We start from the raw sequence: 18,105 nt of genomic DNA, 5'->3' as shown, positions 1-18,105 counted from the left end.
TGTCATTGATCACCCCCCTGTAAGGCTGCATTCAGATGTCCGTATGTTTTTTACGGATCCACGGATACATGGATCGGATCCGCAAAACACATACGGATATCTGAATGGAGCCTTATAGGGGGGTGATCAATGACAGGGGGGTGATCACCCCATATAGACTCCCTGATCACCCCCCTGTCATTTTTCACCCCCCTGTCATTGATCACCCCCCTGTAAGGCTGCATTCAGATGTCCGTATGTTTTTTACGGATCCACAGATACATGGATCGGATCCGCAAAACACATACGGATATTTGAATGGAGCCTTATAGGGGGGTGATCAATGACAGGGGGGTGATCACCCCATATAGACTCTCTGATCACCCCCCTGTCATTTTTCACCCCCCTGTCATTGATCACCCCCCTGTCATTGATCACCCCCCTGTAAGGCTCCATTCAGACATTTTTTTGGCCCAAGTTAGCAGAATTTTTTTTTTTTTTCTTACAAAGTCTCATATTCCACTAACTTGTGTCAAAAAATAAAATCTCACATGAACTCACCATACCCTTCACGGAATCCAAATGCAATTTTTTAGACATTTATATTCCAGACTTCTTCTCACGCTTTAGGGCCCCTAGAATGCCAGGGCAGTATAAATACCCCCCATGTGACCCCATTTCGGAAAGAAGACACCCCAAGGTATTCCGTGAGGGGCATATTGAGTCCATGAAAGATTGAAATTTTTGTCCCAAGTTAGCGGAAAGGGAGACTTTGTGAGAAAAAAAATAAATAATTAATTTCCGCTAACTTGTGCCAAAAAAAAAAAAATTCTATGAACTCGCCATGCCACTCATTGAATACCTTGGGGTGTCTTCTTCTTTTCAAAATGGGGTCACATGTGGGGTATTTATACTGCCCTGGCATTTTAGGGGTCCTAAAGCGTGAGAAGAAGTCTGGGATCCAAATGTCTAAAAATGCCCTCCTAAAAGGAATTTGGGCCGCTTTGCGCATCTAGGCTGCAAAAAAGTGTCACACATCTGGTATCGCCGTACTCAGGAGAAGTTGGGCAATGTGTTTTGGGGTGTCATTTTACATATACCCATGCTGGGTGAGATAAATATCTAGGTCAAATGCCAACTTTGTATAAAAAATGGGAAAAGTTGTCTTTTGCCGAGATATTTCTCTCACCCAGCATGAGTATATGTAAAAAGACACCCTAAAACACATTGCCCAACTTCTCCTGAATACGGCGATACCACATGTGTGACACTTTTTTGCAGCCTAGGTGGGCAAAGGGGCCCACATTCTAAAGAGCACCTTTAGGATTTCATCTGTCATTTTTTACACATTTTGATTTCAAACTTCTTACCACACATTTGGGCCCCTAGAATGCCAGGGCAGTATAACTACCCCACAAGTGACCCCATTTTAGAAAGAAGACACCCCAAGGTATTCGCTGATGGGCATAGTGAGTTCATGGAAGTTTTTATTTTTTGTCACAAGTTAGTGAAATCTGAGACTTTGTAAGAAAAAAAAATCCCCAAAAAAAATTATAATTTTCCACTAACTTGTGACAAAAAATAAAAAATGCTAGGAACTCGCCATGCCCCTCACGGAATACCTTGGGGTGTCTTCTTTCCAAAATAGGGTCACTTGTGGGGTAGTTATACTGCCCTGGCATTCTAGGGGCCCAAATGTGTGGTAAGAAGTTTGAAATCAAAATGTGTAAAAAATGACCGGTGAAATCCGAAAGGTGCTCTTTGGAATATGGGCCCCTTTGCCCACCTAGGCTGCAAAAAAGTGTCACACATGTGGTATCTCCGTACTCAGGAGAAGTTGGGGAATGTGTTTTGGGGTGTCATTTTACATATACCCATGCTGGGTGAGAGAAATATCTTGGCAAAAGACAACTTTTCCCATTTTTTTATACAAAGTTGGCATTTGACCAAGATATTTATCTCACCCAGCATGGGTATATGTAAAATGACACCCCAAAACACATTCCCCAACTTCTCCTGAGTACGGCGATACCACATGTGTGGCACTTTTTTGCAGCCTAGGTGGGCAAAGGGGCCCACATTCCAAAGAGCACCTTTCGGATTTCACCGGTCATTTTTTACACATTTTGATTTCAAACTACTTACCACACATTTGGGCCCCTAGAATGCCAGGGCAGTATAACTACCCCACAAGTGACCCCATTTTGGAAAGAAGACACCCCAAGGTATTCGCTGATGGGCATAGTGAGTTCATAGAAGTTTTTATTTTTTGTCACAAGTTAGTGGAATATGAGACTTTGTAAGAAAAAAAAAAAAAATCATCATTTTCCACTAACTTGTGACAAAAAAATAAAAAGTTCTATGAACTCACTATGCCCATCAGCGAATACCTTAGGGTGTCTACTTTCTGAAATGGGGTCATTTGTGGGGTGTTTGTACTGTCTGGGCATTGTAGAACCTCAGGAAACATGACAGGTGCTCAGAAAGTCAGAGCTGCTTCAAAAAGCGGAAATTCACATTTTTGTACCATAGTTTGTAAACGCTATAACTTTTACCCAAACCATTTTTTTTTTTTACCCAAACATTTTTTTTTTATCAAAGACATGTAGAACAATAAATTTAGAGAAAAATGTATATATGGATGTCGTTTTTTTTTGCAAAATTTTACAACTGAAAGTGAAAAATGTCATTTCTCGCCCAGTTTCCTTGGGGGACACAGAAGACCTTGGGTATAGCTCATCTCCCTAGGAGGCGTGACACTAAGTGAAGACTGTTAAGCCCCTCCTCCACAGCTATACCCTCAGCCTGGAGAGAGAGACTGCCAGTTTTTTGCTTAGTGTCCAAGGAGGCAAGACACTCCCTGCTCTGCAGGGCTGGTTTCTCCTTGTTTAAATTTTAGATTTTTACTTTTTTCTTTTCTTTTTGTTCCAGATCATCAGGGACAACAGAGACGCACTAGACCTCTCTGTTTCTCCCGGGGTTGAGCTGCGCCAGTGCCGGTCACCCGCACGGCTGCCTCCCCCACAGAAGGCAAGGTGGATCAGGGCAGCCCAGCTCCCCTACATCCCGCCAGCGCAAGGGTCGCCCGCACGCCAAGTCCCCCTTCCAGCGTCCTGCCACTACGGTGCCAGTAGCTGAAGGGGCGACCCTGCTGGAACGGACCGAGGGTGAAGACGTCTATGGTGAGAGATTGGCTGCTCCAGCCCAACGTCCCCGTCCCCCCCGGTCTCCTGCGTGCCTGACCCTATACTGGGCCTATGGACCCTTCTGTCCCTGCTAGACCTAGGCTGGGCGACATTCTGCTCCCTCTCTCCTGGCCTCCATAGGTCATTGGCACCCTTCTCCCTACAAGAAGAATGCCTGGGGAGCTGCAGGGGTCCGCAACTAGCTGCCCCTGACGGAGGGGTTATGCAGGCGTCCCACCCTCACAGGCACCCGGTCTCAGGGTCCCCCTCCCTCTTACCGGCTACTGCTTCAGGGCCAGAGCCTTGCTGCTCCTGACCCTCCTCTGCCCTCACGGGCACCGGCCCAAGGGCAAGGTGGTTGTGGCTGTTGGCCACAGGGTGCGCTGTTATAAGCCAGGGCCCGCTCCATGGGTAAAATGGCTGCCGAGCGCAGGGTCCTCGCTTCTGGGCAGCGGGGTGGGCACCCGCGGCCTGCAATATGAGCGCTATGCTTCAACAGCCGGGCACCGCAGGCTTTACGGCCGCGATCCCGGCGCTCTATCCGGGTCCCCGGCTCTTCCGGCCCGCGGGGTGGGCACCCGCGGCCGGCATGTGCATGCGCCGCTTCGTTCCCCGGCCGGTACTTGAATACTGTGCGGCCCCGGTCAGCCGGGCGCCGCTAATAATTTAGGCCCCGGCTTCACGGCCTACAATTACTAGGCCGCAAAATTCCGGCCTCTGTTGGAGGGGGCTGGAACTTCTCCAGGCGGGAATTCTTCCCGCCGGGAGGTTCCCCCGCCCCCAGGGGATCGCAGCGCCGCCCTCCAGGCCGGATCCCTGTTAACCCTTTGGGTACAGGCCGGCTTCAGATGGCCTGTATGGGTGCCCCCAGGGGATCGCAGCGCCGCGGTACAGGCCGGCTTCAGATGGGCCTGTATGGCTGCCCCCAGGGGATCGCAGCGCCGCCCTCCTGGCCGGATCCCTGTTTAACCCTTTGGGTACAGGCCGACTTCAGATGGGCCTGTATGGAACCCCCCAGTGCTCCTGTAGGTGGCTCCCCTTTCTGTTCTATATATATATAAAAAAAAAAAAAAAAAATTTTTTTTATATATATAACTTGTGGGCTGCGCAGGACGCTGCAGCCTCATGTCAGTACATGCCCCCCTTCCCTAGGCGGCATGTCGCACTCCCCGGCTGCGGCGCTGCCAGGGTCATTTTACCCTCCTAGCCCTCTCTCACGATACGGCGCTGGTCAAGTGCATGCGGCCCTTTCTGTAGGCAGCATTCGTCACCCTCTTCAGTTATGGTACTGCCATGTGCGGGACCCCCCTCCTGGGCGGGATACTGTACTCTCCCTGGCTACGATTTGGCCTTGTGCATGATCCCCCTTTCATTGGCGGACTACTGCAGTTTCACCGGATACGGTGCTGGCCATGTGCACGACCTCCTTCCATAGGCGGAACGCTACACTCTCACTAGATTCGTTGCGATCTGTGCATGACCCCTTTTTTCTTAGGCGGAATACTGCACTCTCACCAGATACGGTGCTGGCCATGTGCACGATCCCTTTCCATTGGTGGAACGCTGCACTCTCACTGGATTCGTTACCGATCATGTGCGTGACCCCCTTCCATAGGCGGAATGCTGCACTCTCTGATTTCGCTGACGCCCATAGGCATGACTCCCTTCCGTGGACGGCATTGGCACTCTCACTGGATTCACTGCCAGCCATGTGCATGACCACTTTCCATAGGTGGTATGATGCACTCTCATTGGATTTTCCCTGTGGCGGCATACATACACTCCCTCGGTCGGTGATGTTCTCTCGCCGGTACGTTGTTGGCCATGTGCATGAACCCCATACATGGCGGGGTGCTTGCACTCTCACTGGATCCGCTGCCGGCCATATGCATGACCCCTCTTCCGTGGGCGGTGTACGCACTCTCACTGGATTCGCTGCCGGCCATGGGCACGCCTCCTTCAGGTGACATGCACACATTCTCACCGACTGATCGCACTCTCCCTGGATGCGATGCTGACCGTGTGCATGACCCCCCCCCTCTTTTCTGGGCGGCATACTACACTCTCACCGGATACGTTGCTGGCCTTGAGCATGGCCCTCTAACATGGGTGGAACGCTTGCGCTCCCATTGGATACCGTGCTGGCCTTGTGCGTGACCACCCCTCATTCCATGGGCGGAATTTTGCACGCTCACGAGATCCAAGGCTGTCCTTGTATGTGCCGTATTGGACTTGCACATGTTCCCCTTCATTGGGAGTAGTTACACTCTCACGAAGTTTCGGTGTTGGGTGAGTTGTTGCACACTCACTTAATGCTAGGATAGCCCTGTGCATGTCCCCCTTTCACTAGGTGGACCTCCTGCATTCCTGCTGGATACTGTGTGGCTATGTGCATGGCGCCCTTCGGGGCGAAGTATGGTATGTCCTACTTCTCTGACGTAGGTACGGCCTTGGGCATTCCCCCCTTTTTTTGGGGCGGGCTTTTGCACCCTTGCCGACTGCAATTTGCCAGGTACATTTCCCCCCTTTCAGGGCGGTCAGTTTTGCGTTCCATCGCATACCATACTAGCCTTGTGCATAACTCCTTTTCAGTTTGCACTTTGCACTTCCGTAGATACTGTGGCACTCTGGCTGGCCTTCGCTGAGTGATATTTTTGCAGTGAGTGGACGTTTTTGTGCGTTGTTTGGGCCGTGTATACCTTCTCGTCCCGTAGGTGGGTTGGCCTTCTCACTGCTTACGGGCTACTCGTACGTATCCCTCCTTTCCTCCTGCGACATATTTTTTTCTCTTGGGAGACGGTGTTTGCAGCAAGCCTTGCACTATTCTCTAAAGAGATCATTCTGTCCACCTGTGTAAGCCTAAAGGTGTTGTCCAACAAACAATAAATGAATGCCTTATATATAAGTAGACGGCCTCTACCTGCTCGCTACTGCTCCGAGCTGGGCGGTGCTCATTCATTTCGTTGGCCCTTCCGCCGGGGAGTGTTCGTGGTTCCTAGACACGTACCCATTCGTCTTCCCGCAGCATTGTTTCCCTGCGCTAGTGGTCACATGGTCGAGAGTGCTGTCTGCAGCGCCCTTCGCATTCTATGTTGGCTCTGGCGGGACTACGGTCCCCTCGCCTACTACTATTTCCTTCTACCAGGTTCGGGCCGCTCTTCTTGGGAAAGGTCACCCAACTTCTCTTGGGTGCTCGCTTACCCAGGTCCGGAGGACATCCACCTTGAGTTCTTCAGGATATTCGCCTTCTGCGAAGCGGTGAACCGGGCGTCTCAGTGTAGCGGGGTTCTGCTTTTGAGCTGTCCTATGGCTTCTCTATGCCCACTCCTCCTTTCTTTTGGAGGGTGTTATCCCGGCCTCTGTCTCGACTGCCTTTTCTCGCCGGTTCTGTTTGGCTCCCACTCGGTACGGATCTCTCCGATGTGGCTTCTGTTCCGGCCACGCTTCAGAGGATGTTCCTTCTCTGCCCTCCCCTCTGGGAAGAGCATGGTTGTTCAGGTGGATGGTTCTGGTGTCTTGTCCACACTGACTGTACTAGCTGTGTACCTATCTAACGGGTCTACCGCGTTCTGTCCTCCTGCTGGGTGCAGATTGCGTTTTTTCCATTCTAGGCAATGTTTCTGCTATGGATTTACCTTCTCGGTAACTTGGGAGGACTACCATTTAGTCCGTCTTCCTGTGGTGGCTACATCGGCTTGGGCTTTAGCCTGTCTTGTCCTGGCATCGGGCGGTTGCTGGGCGGACCCTTCGGTTCCTGTCCGTCTGCTCCCCCACTCCGGGTGGATACGGGACAACATTGTTCGGGGCCGACGGGACCAGTTCTACCGACCGTTCTGCCCGTGTTACTGATCATTGGGTTTTCGCCCGCTTGCCCAGGCGACTCTAGTGAGCTCGCTAGTGTTCGCTTCTAGCCGAGTTTTCGTCCAGGATCTGTGGTAGGACTTAGGACTTTACCTGGGGTTCTGTGGGAAGCTGGGCGTTCCCCCACTCTGCCTTTCTCTCTCCATGGTTCTGTCTTTCTCCAGCCCGGCCTGGACCTGGGGCTGGGACTCCGTTGCTTGAGGTATCAAGTGTCGTTCCTGTCCTTCCTCTTTCAGCGTTCCCCGACCCTCTGGGCCTGTCAGGAACTTCTTCCATGGAGCGGCTCTTGGGTTCCTTTGTACTGCCCTCCGTTACCGTCCTGGGAACTACATACTGGGCTCTTGGCGCTCCAATTTTTCCTTGGAGCCGTTACAGAAGTCCTCTCTACTCCTTCTGTCCTGTACGGTTGGGTTTCTGTAGCCATCGTGTCTCTGACTGGTGCCTGAGTGGCGGCCCTTCTTGTTCCGAGCCTTCTGTCTTCCCCCAGGACAGGGCTGTTCTCCATTCCGTCTCTTCCTTCCTTCTGAAGGTGGTGTTTGTCCTTCATTTCATTGAGGCAGTCGTCCTCCCCTTCCCACCCCCGGGAACGGACACTTCACCGATTTGGACGTTGTTTGGGTCTTGCAGTTTTTTACTTGGAGATCTCCGACTCTTGTCGACGTTCGGTCTCTTGTGTTCCCAGGAGGTCCGCGCAAAGGGTTGAGGGCCTCCAGGGTGGCTTTCCTCCGCTTTCTCAGTGTGGCTCTTGCCGTGGTTGTCGCACCAAGGGCAGGGTTCTGCTTTTGGTGTCACCATTCATTTTGCCAGAGCTGTCGGTTTTTCCTGGGCCGGAGGCATTAGGCTTCGGCCATGCATTTGTAAGGTGGTCACTGGTCTTCCTTGCACACCTTACCGAGTTCTACAGGGTGCATACTCGGCCTTCGGCGTATGCTGCCTTGGGCCGCCTGGCCTGCAGGCGGCGGTTTTTTTGTTGCCTTCGGGTGCTTCGCCTTGGTGCTGTGGTCCCTCCCCCTTTGGACTGCTTTTGAACGTCCCAAGGTCTTCTGTGTCCCCCAAGGAAACTGGGCGAGAAAACGAGATTTTTGTATAACTTACCAGTAAAATCTCTTTCTCGCTCTTTCCTTGGGGGACACAGCACCCACCCATTCTTTGTTCTTCTCTGACTGTTTCCGAGTTTGTTTTACCCTTTGGGTAGTTGGCTTGTTGGTTCCACTTTTTGGACTTTGCCTTTTCTCACTACTTGGACACGCAACTGGCAGTCTCTCTCTCCAGGCTGAGGGTATAGCTGTGGAGGAGGGGCTTAACAGTCTTCACTTAGTGTCACGCCTCCTAGGGAGATGAGCTATACCCAAGGTCTTCTGTGTCCCCCAAGGAAAGAGCGAGAAAGAGATTTTACTGGTAAGTTATACAAAAATCTCGTTTTTTTTTGCAAAAAAAAAGTTAAATTTCGATTAATAACAAAAAAAGTAAAAATGTCAGCAGCAATGAAATACCACCAAATGATAGCTCTATTAGTGAGAAGAAAAGGAGGTAAAATTAATTTGGGTGGTAAGTTGCATGACCGAGCAATAAACGGTCAAAGTAGTGTAGGTCAGAAGTTTAAAAAGTGGCCTGGTCATTAAGGGTGTTTAAGCTAAGGGGGCTGAGGTGGTTAACCCAGGATTTCGGCTCCAGATATTGTGAGATCACTTAGGAAATACAATTCTATATAATAAGCAGTTGGACATTTGCCTTGTAGCTACATCTGTGCATTTGGTCCTGTAGCAATTTTTTCCTCCTGATACTCGATCCCTAATTTGTATCATGTTTAGCCCTGTGATATTTTGATAGTACTTGACCTTTTATATATCTCAATATCACTAGGCCATGTAATCATGACATTGTTTTGTTGTTCTCCTCCCCCTTTTTTTATTTTATTATGTCATAATGTCATTGAATCATGATATTTGATTACACAACCATGTATATCACTATCATGAAATTCTGCATAGTATTCTAAGCTGATCATGGTATAACATTTTCTGATTATGATTTACTGCCATAGCTATCAATCATGTAAACGAATATTTGTTCTAATCATGCAAGAATATTTTTCCCTTTTCCTTGTAATTAAGGGCATTTTCATTTTTTTTCATTTAGTGATGATTATGTTCTATGTATTCTGATTGTGCATCTTTATCTTTTTGTAGCCGGAAGAAGGGCATCAAAATTGGGCCCGAAACGTTGTAATAAATGTTCCACTGGTGTTGAAATTTGAATAAAAGCAGAGTTTTTGAAATCATTCCTTTGGCGTGCTGTCTCAAACTTAATAGACAGAATTGTGGGAATTATAAGCAACTATAGCTATTCATCTCATGATATAACCGTTTGATGTTAATTTAATGTTGTATTGTTTTTTTTGCCGCAGATTCATGATAGACTCCTGAACTTGTCTGGAGAACTCATGAATGAGGGAAATGTAACTTATCTGAAGAGCTCAGTTGATGGAAATTTTTCTAAATCCAAGCTTATTATCATCGATCACAATATACATCTATTCTCTATGGTAACAGCTATATATTGGTTTTCCATTTGATTGGGACAAAGGTGCATTGCCCAGAACAGGCGCTGCTAAGTGTACAATGCTCCTGGGTATGGAGCGATGTAAGCAAGGAAGAGGCTACAGCGCTCGTCTGAATGCCATAGCCTCTTTAAACCGCTGCTCAAAGGGGATGCCAGGAGTCCGACCACCAACGTTCTGATATTGTCTATCCTAAGGATAGGCCGTCAGTATTATTATAAAAAAATAAACTTTTTGAACACTGTTATAAATTGATAGATAGCCAAGATATCCAATTTAGATATTCTAGATATCTAATTTATTTCTCCACCTTCCCAAAAAAAACAAAAAACTGGAGTGTGCAATAGAGGGACACCTGTCAAGGCATCCACTGTCACCACTCCCATATCATTGTGGCTAAAGCAATTCATATTTAAGTAAAGTGTAAGGACTGAATTTAAAGGGAAGATGTCAGCTGCACTATGCTGTCCTCACTGAGGGCAGGGCCGGTGCAAGGATTTTTGCCAACACAAGCGAAGCTACATTTTGGTGCCCCCCCCTCGCAGCTCAACTGGCCCTGTTCTCGTCTGCAGCAGCTGGCTTCTGCTCTGTGTGGTCCTGGTATCTTCGCTCTGCTTCAGACAATTGTTGGTTTGAGGACCGTATTTTTCGCCCTCTAAGACACACTTAGGTTTTAGAGGAGGATAATAAGAAAAAAATATTTTCCATTACACCTCAGGTCAGACCACCAATCAGACCCCCAATGTTAATCAGACCTCAGCTCACAGCCCCAATCAGATCCCCAATGTTAATCAAACCTCAGATCAGACCCCCAGTCAGAAATCAGCCTGGGGGTTATGGGGAGGGAGAGACCTGCACGTTGTACTCACTTCCAGAGAAGTAAGGGGACTGCCACACGGTGACATTTCATCAGCCCCCCATGTCAGCCATCATGCCGCTATGTCAGCCATTAGCCCCCCATGTCACATTTCTCCCCCTCCATGTCAAATCACCCCCCTATGTCACATCAGCCCTCCATGTCACATTTCTCCCCCTCCATGTCACATTTTTCCGCCCTCCCCCAGGGTGCGCCCTAAGGCAGCCGCTTGATCTCCCTTATGGTAGCACCGGCCCTCACTGAGGGCAGCGTGGTTTAGGGACAGACCCACTGATTTCAGTGCTCTGTCACTGCTGTGATGGCAGTCGGTACTTTGTGTATTGACCCATTGAAGCTTGCAGTGCACCACAGATGAGTAGGATGCAGCTCACTGGCCCCACCTTGGGACAAAAGTTTCTTTCCTGTGCACAACACTAAAGAGACCTGATGGTGGGGGCACAGAGCAGCATCGGACTCTTCTCTCTTGTAGCACTAGCGCGCACTGCAGGCTTCGGCATGTCAGTACTCTAAAAGTACTGACTGCCATCACAGCAGTGACCAACCCATGAAATCAGCTGGTCTGTCTCTACACTATGCTACCCTCAATGAAGACAGCATAGCAGGTGACAGTTTCGCTTTAAATACTGACAGCTGATTTCACCCTTTACCCCTGGAATACAGTGCTCAATAGGTTGGTGAAGACAAGGTATTGAGACTTAAAGGGGTTCTGCAGTTTGTTTAAACTGATGATCTATCCTCTGGATAGATCATCAGCATCTGACCGGCAGGGGTCCGACACCCGGGACCCCCGCCGATCAGATGTTTGAAAAGGCAGCGGCGCTCCAGCAGCGCCGCAACCCTCTCACTATTTACCGCTGGCCCAGTGACGTCACGACTAGTATCAACTGGCCTGGGCGGGGCTAAGCTCCATTCAAGTGAACAGAGCTTAGCTCCGCCCAGGCCAGTTGATACTAGTCGTGACGTCACTAGGCCTGTGGTAAACAGCGAGAAGGCAGCGGCGCTGCTGGAGCGCCGCTGCCTTCTCAAACAGCTGATCGGCGGGGGTCCCGGGTTGTTCCCCTGCCAGAGCAGCCTTCCAATGCTAGTGTGAAAGTAGGCTTACTTCTGTGTGACTCTTTCTCTCATCAGAAATAACTGATTTCTGCCGGAAGTGACACAAACTGATCATAACTGAAAATAACATCAGTTTTTTTTCTGACGGATCAGAAGAACGGAAAGCTAAACGGTGATGTTAACTCAGCCTGATGGATATACACAGAACACTCTTTTTCTCTTCATCCTGCAGGACGGTAGTGTGCAGCTGGGTATACCTGTTCCAAAATATCTGTCAGAAGTGAGCACATCAGGGAGCCAAGGAGGGGCGATAGCTCCAATGACTGGAACTATAGAAAAGGTAATATCCCTTTTTTATGTGTATATAGAGAATGTTACATGTAAGAAATATAGTGGCACTGGCTGTAGTGACTTGTATCCATCAGATTCTAATTTCAGGCATCCTCAAACTGCGGCCCTCCAGCTGTTTCAAAACTACAACTCCCAGCATGCCAGAACAGCTTACAGGTATCAGCCTACAGCAGGGCATTGTGGGAGTTGTAGTTTTAAAACAGCTGGAGGGCCGCAGTTTGAGGATGCCTGTTCTAGGTTCTATTGGACTTACTGTCCCTCTGAGGTATTTCTGGCAGCAAGAATACCACAGTCTGCAGCTCCTTTCTTTCGTCATTAAAGTCAGTAGGCGTCCATTTGGATTCAAGGGTATCCATATGAAAATGGATGCGGCTAAGCACTGATGGCCACATTATACCTTGCAGACATGCCACAAATGTGAACAGAACTATACCGCGTGTCCAGCTTGTTTTTATGCCATGCATTTATTATATTCTGTCTGTCTGCAGGTGTTTGTAAAAGCCGGTGATAAAGTAGAAGCTGGAGATCCTCTGATGGTCATGATTGCTATGAAAATGGAGGTAAATGTGACATGACCATCAGCTAAAACAGCTGAACAGTGTCGGCATCAAGGCTCACATCAATGTAGAGTTATCTGTACTGAATGTCTTTCTTCATCCCTATGGATATACATGTTGTGATTGCTGATGCTGACACCTGTATGTTTGTGCTTTAGGGTTAGTAGTGACAATGGGCTTTTAGGGAAGGGTCTGTGATCCGTGTGTGTTCCCTGACGAGTGTTTGAAAACAATCTGTGTACCTCTCACCTGCTTATTTAGTGAAAGTGTTAGCTTAGTTTTAAACCCATTCTAAAATGGCCAGGTTGCACGCATTATTAAAGGAGTTATCAAATCCTATAAAATGTCCCCCAATATGCACGGGCCCCTTACATTGAATATACTTACCTGGCTCCCCACGCCGCTCCTGGTCCCGCACCGCTGCTTCTCCCTGTGCGCTGATAAAAACATCTAGTGTCGGGGGGCGAGCAGCCAATGGCAGGCGGGGACAAGCCTCCCTAGCGTCACCCGCGATGCTAGGGAGGCTCGTTGCCGCCTGCCATTGGCTGCTCCCACCCCCGACACCAGATGTTTTCATCCGTGCACAGAATATGTACTGCCCGTTCTGTGAAAATTGCTGTCCCCAATGCACGGACACCATCCGTGTGGCTACTGCAGATGGATGCGGACCCATCCATGATGTGTCCGCACCGCAAAAAAACACGTTCTATTTTTTAGCGGTGCAGAGGCAAGGACATAAACCCCACAGAAGTACTCTGTAGTGCTTCCGTGGGGTTCCGTGCATCCGTTCCACATCGCACCTTCTGGATTGCGGACCAATTCAAGTGAATTGGTCCACATACGTGATGCGGTGCACAAATGGCCCGTGCCCGTATATTGCGGACCCGCTGTTTGCGGGCCACAATACGGGCCCTGCCGACACACATTCGTGTTTATGAGCCTTTAGAGATTGAACCAAGAACAATTGTAGGGTTAGAAAAAGTACCTTAAATTCATATGCAAATGAGCGGTTAAGAGCACCTAGTATGGACCCAATCCACTCTGTGCACCCTTGCTTCTCCTTCCTCTGCCAACCCCTCCCTCTCCTTCTTGATTGACAGTGCCAGGAGAGATGACTACGCAGGAACCTGGTCCTTTCAGTCCAGGAGAGGGCAGGGGAAGGGTGCATAGCGTGGCTTGAGAAATTAGCTGCTCATTTGTATACGGTGATAGCCTCCCTTTAAAGGGCTTGTCTCACAAAACAAAATAAAAAATCATTACCTATCAGCAGTATAGATGATAAATGTATAAGTAGAACAGGGATCCCTGCACACTGCCGCTGAATTCAAAGTCTATGGGACTGACAGAGATAGTCAAGTACAGCACTCTAATGAATTTTCTAGCGGTCACACTCCCAGTGACCATACATTTATCACCTATCCTGTGGAGATAGTAATGAATTAGTATAAAAGCTAGTTCAGTGTGCACTTCGTATGGCAGAAAATTCATACACCCATCTGTTAATTACTAGGCGTGTAGAGACACCATTGCATTCGTTTTCTATTAATATCTGTTTATTTCTCACAGCACACAATACGAGCACCCAAAGCTGGCACCATCAAAAAAGTTTACTTCAAAGAAGGCGTCCAAGCCAGCAGGCACGCTCCGCTTGTTGAGTTTGAAGAAGAAGCGGATTCAGAATGATTTCCATGAAATATCCTCCTCTTGTGATATTGCAAGATTTGGCTGTTACTTTATGTTTTTACAAACAGAAGACCAAGGAAGAAAAGGACTATTGATTGTAACACTACCTGATTCTCTGATCTCAAGACGTCCGCTCAAGGCATGTAAAGAATACTCCAGGAAAGAGCCTGATATATCACAAGACTATCTTGGTCATGCATCACCTCATGGAGGCCTGCGCTAGGTAGAACACAGTGTATTCGTTTTATATACCAGCTGCCAAGCAGGAAATAATTCTGACATGCGTGCCTCACATCTGTCCTGATAGAGGACATCAACCATAGATTACTTCTCGATGGATTACTTCCTTCAAGTGGCTTCCGATCGGCTGCTTGGTTCCCAACTTCCCATTGATGGAACAGAGTGCAGTGCAGAAAACGTGTGATATGCTTTAGGGAGTGATTACTGGATGTCTGTGGGGAAAGGGAATCTGTCACGCCGATTTTGGACTATTATCTACAGTAATACATGAGTAGTACTGCAGATATGGAGTCCAGATAACTATTTTATATTTTCCTATCGCCCTATTCTCCTGCTGTCAGTGCTCAGAGCTGCACTGAAATACATTGTCCATTATGTAAGCACAGCACAGCAGTCTGGACTGTAATTTCAAGTGCTGACAGCGAGGGAACGGGGGGCAGGAGCAAAATAAAAAATAGTGATCTGGACTCCTTATCTGCAAATTTAGACATGTATTACTGTACAATATAGTCCAAAATCGAGGTGACAGATTCCTGTTGGCGCAAGTATGCGATATTTTTATGGTCGGTTCTACGAGTAATTTGTGTGGCATGCACAATGTAATAGGCCATTCCATTTAGATCAGGGGTAGGCAACCTCCGGCACTGCAGCTGTTGCGGAACTACAACTTTCAGCATGCATACTTACGCTGCTCTTCTCTGAACTCTCTTAGAAGTGAATGGAGGATGCTGGGAACTGTAGTTTCACAACAGCTGGGGTGCCGAAGGTTGCTGACCCCTGATGCAAATGGTATTTCTAATTGGCCAACAGTATACAGGCAGTTCACCGTGAAATATTTGCCAAGTGGCACCTCTGCATAGGTACTAAGATTTTCCCAATAAAACAATGGAATTCCCTCTTTGACCGTAGCTTTCAATTTCTGTTACTGTTAATTAAAAAAAAACAGAGGACATGTTGTGGCTAAATGGCAATCAGAAAGAGAAGAAATTGTATTACTGAGCAAACAAAAGCGCCAGGTTTCCAGCTGGATGATATCTAGTTTTAAAGTGTTCCTCTGATAATGAATGAATTTCCCTAAATCATCACACTCCAAATTAACTGATGAAATCCATCTACAAAAAGTTGAAGGCTTTTCAGCATCACTAAGAGATTAGGTTACGGTTGGCCATAGAAGTCTATGGTGAGGGCAGGAGCAGGAGACTTGCTATGATGTCTCCCATACACTGTACACACAGGGGATCTTGCTCCCATGTCTCTCAGTGGCAGACCATCAGACCCAGCACCAGTATGGAGGACATTAAATAGCAGTAATGAGCAGTGTAGCTGTGAATCCAACTTAGGGATGAGAGGAAATTTCCGAGCATCACCAGCACTGTCTGTCTCATTCTGCAGCAGCTCCTTGTTCCCTCTCCCTGGAATTCTGTGGGAAGCATTTAATATATGTCAGTTAGGGCTCATGCACACGGCTGTAGCCGCTTTTGAGGTCTGCAAATTGCGGATCCACAGAACATGGATACGGGCCGTGTGGGTTCAGCTTTTTGTGGAATGGAACTTCCAGGCCTCTATAGAACTGTCCTATCCTTGCCTGCAAAACAGCCAAGAATAGGACATGTTTTATTTATTTTTTGCGGGGCCATGGAACGGACATACGGATGCGGACAGCACGTGGTGTGGTCTCCTCATTTTCTGTGGCCCCATTGAAGGGAACGGGTCTGCATCCGAGCCACAAAAAATGTGGATGGGATGCGGACCAAAACCATGGTCGTGTGCATGAGTCCTAAAGGTGAGATGCATTTAGCATGTATACAGAGTGAAGCGTTTATGGAAAAGGGGCGAAGGTGGAAAGGCTCTCTGTGGAGGAAGATATATTAAAAAGTTTCATTTCTTCTCTTGTACTATTCATTAATAGAAAGTTATTTATTTTTGGAGGTACACCTGTATATATCTGTCAGCATAACCTTGGCTCTGTACATGACAACATGGTGGGGAGTTCATCGTGGGGAATATTATAAGCCAGTTTTGCTTGAGTCTCTGTTCTTGTACTTTATGCCATATTTTTCAAATGTCACGTTTGATAAATCTTTTTAAACACTTTTGTCTAGAAAAGCTACCCCAGTTCTCCTAATCCACCCTTTTACTGGAGTGAGATTGCAACTTTTTGTGCACTTCAAAAAATAAATAAATGTGAAACTCATTAACATAGCTGACCATACTCACTTACCCACCCATATTTCAAAACTGGAGTGAGTGTTGTAAAACTGCAAAAAGTCACAGAACTTTTGCGCAAGTGAGCCTAAAAAGTCACAAAAGCCTTATTTTGCCACTTTTTGAAGCCAGAATTTTATAGTGAAGGCATGATAAATCAGGGCCAATGAGTACACATATATCACGGTCGGCGTGACTATCACATACGTGACACAGAGGGAGGGAACAAGGAAGGCCCTGCCCAAGTGAGAGGGAAGGTGGTGACCCCTGACTCACCTAGCGGCTGGCCCCTGGCTGCCCTGACGTCCCTAGACAGGTTCCTCACCCGTACGCCGATCACGTGCCTAAAGCCCTGGCTTTCCCTAAGCTGAGCCCTAGATAGTGAACAGGGCGGTGGGAACACTAGTCCGCACCACTAGCTCTAAAGGAAAACACCAAGGGAAGGACAGACAATACAAACTCAACATATAATCCCAGGTGGGCGACAACAGGAGACAACAAGAAGCCCAACAGGGATCCGGAGGGTAGCACTCTGGAACGACAACCAGGATTCACAACTCCAGTGGGTCAGTATAGATGTCCAGGCAGGAAGCTCTATAACTGGCAACTAGAGAAGAGTGAGGGGAGAATATAAGGAGGTTGGGAGTGGCAGACAAGAAACAGCTGAGGAGGAGAAGCTACGGATCCCTGATTGAGACAAAAAGGATAGCAAGGCAAACACAGAAAACAATCACTAAGAAACAACGTGATCTTTAGATATAGAGCGCGCAGCCACCCGCTGCGACCTCCTGACCCCGGGTATAACGGAGTCAGACGTGGCTCTTGATACCCTCGTGACAGTACCCCCCCTTTCACGAGGGGCCTCCGGACACTCAGGACCAGGTCTCTCCGGATGAGAGGCATGGAAAGCCTGAATTAACCTGTTGGCGTTTACCTCTGATGCTGGAACCCACATTCTTTCCTCGGGACCGTAACCCCTCCAATGCACCAGATACTGAAGAGAGCGGCGGACCCGACGAGAATCAACAATTCTGGCTATTTGAAACTCCAGATTACCATCCACAATAACAGGAGGAGGTGGCAGCGGTGATGGTTCTAGAGGTGGAACATACTTCTTGAGTAACGATTTATGGAAGACGTTATGGATCTTAAAAGTCTGAGGTAGCTCCAGGCGAAAAGCCACAGGGTTAATGACGGCTACTATTTTATAAGGACCAATGAACCTAGGGCCCAGTTTCCAAGAGGGAACCTTCAACTTAATATTCCTAGTAGACAACCACACATAGTCATTCACCCCTAGGTCCGGACCTGGCGACCGTTTCTTATCGGCCATGCATTTATATTTACCACTCATCTTTTTCAAGTTTACTTGCACCTTCTGCCATACCGAAGAAAGAGATGAAGAAAACCTTTCCTCTTCGGGAACCCCAGAAGACCCCCCCCTTTGAAAGTACAAAATTGGGGATAAAAACCGTATGCACCAAGGAATGGTGACTTGCCAGTGGACTCCTGATAATGATTATTTATGGCAAACTCAGCTAACGGTAAATATGA

General features: G+C 48.1%; 1 protein-coding gene across 1 annotated transcript in view; it reads left to right on the top strand.

The window, feature by feature from the left end:
- The window catches only part of MCCC1 (methylcrotonyl-CoA carboxylase subunit 1), a 66,608-nt gene extending 51,361 nt beyond the window's left edge, over window positions 1-15,247 (top strand). Inside the window, exons 16-19 of the mRNA XM_040428286.1 lie at window positions 9,433-9,570; window positions 11,748-11,855; window positions 12,355-12,426; window positions 13,990-15,247. Of these exons, the coding sequence (XP_040284220.1) occupies window positions 9,433-9,570; window positions 11,748-11,855; window positions 12,355-12,426; window positions 13,990-14,106 (435 nt within the window). The 3' untranslated portion in view covers window positions 14,107-15,247. The remainder of the gene's footprint in view (window positions 1-9,432; window positions 9,571-11,747; window positions 11,856-12,354; window positions 12,427-13,989) is intronic.
- Window positions 15,248-18,105: the final 2,858 nt, after the last annotated feature.

This window comes from Bufo bufo, chromosome 4, assembly GCF_905171765.1.
Source record: "Bufo bufo chromosome 4, aBufBuf1.1, whole genome shotgun sequence".
NCBI classification, from domain to species: Eukaryota; Metazoa; Chordata; class Amphibia; order Anura; family Bufonidae; genus Bufo; species Bufo bufo.
This window is presented reverse-complemented; position numbering and strand designations above follow the sequence as displayed.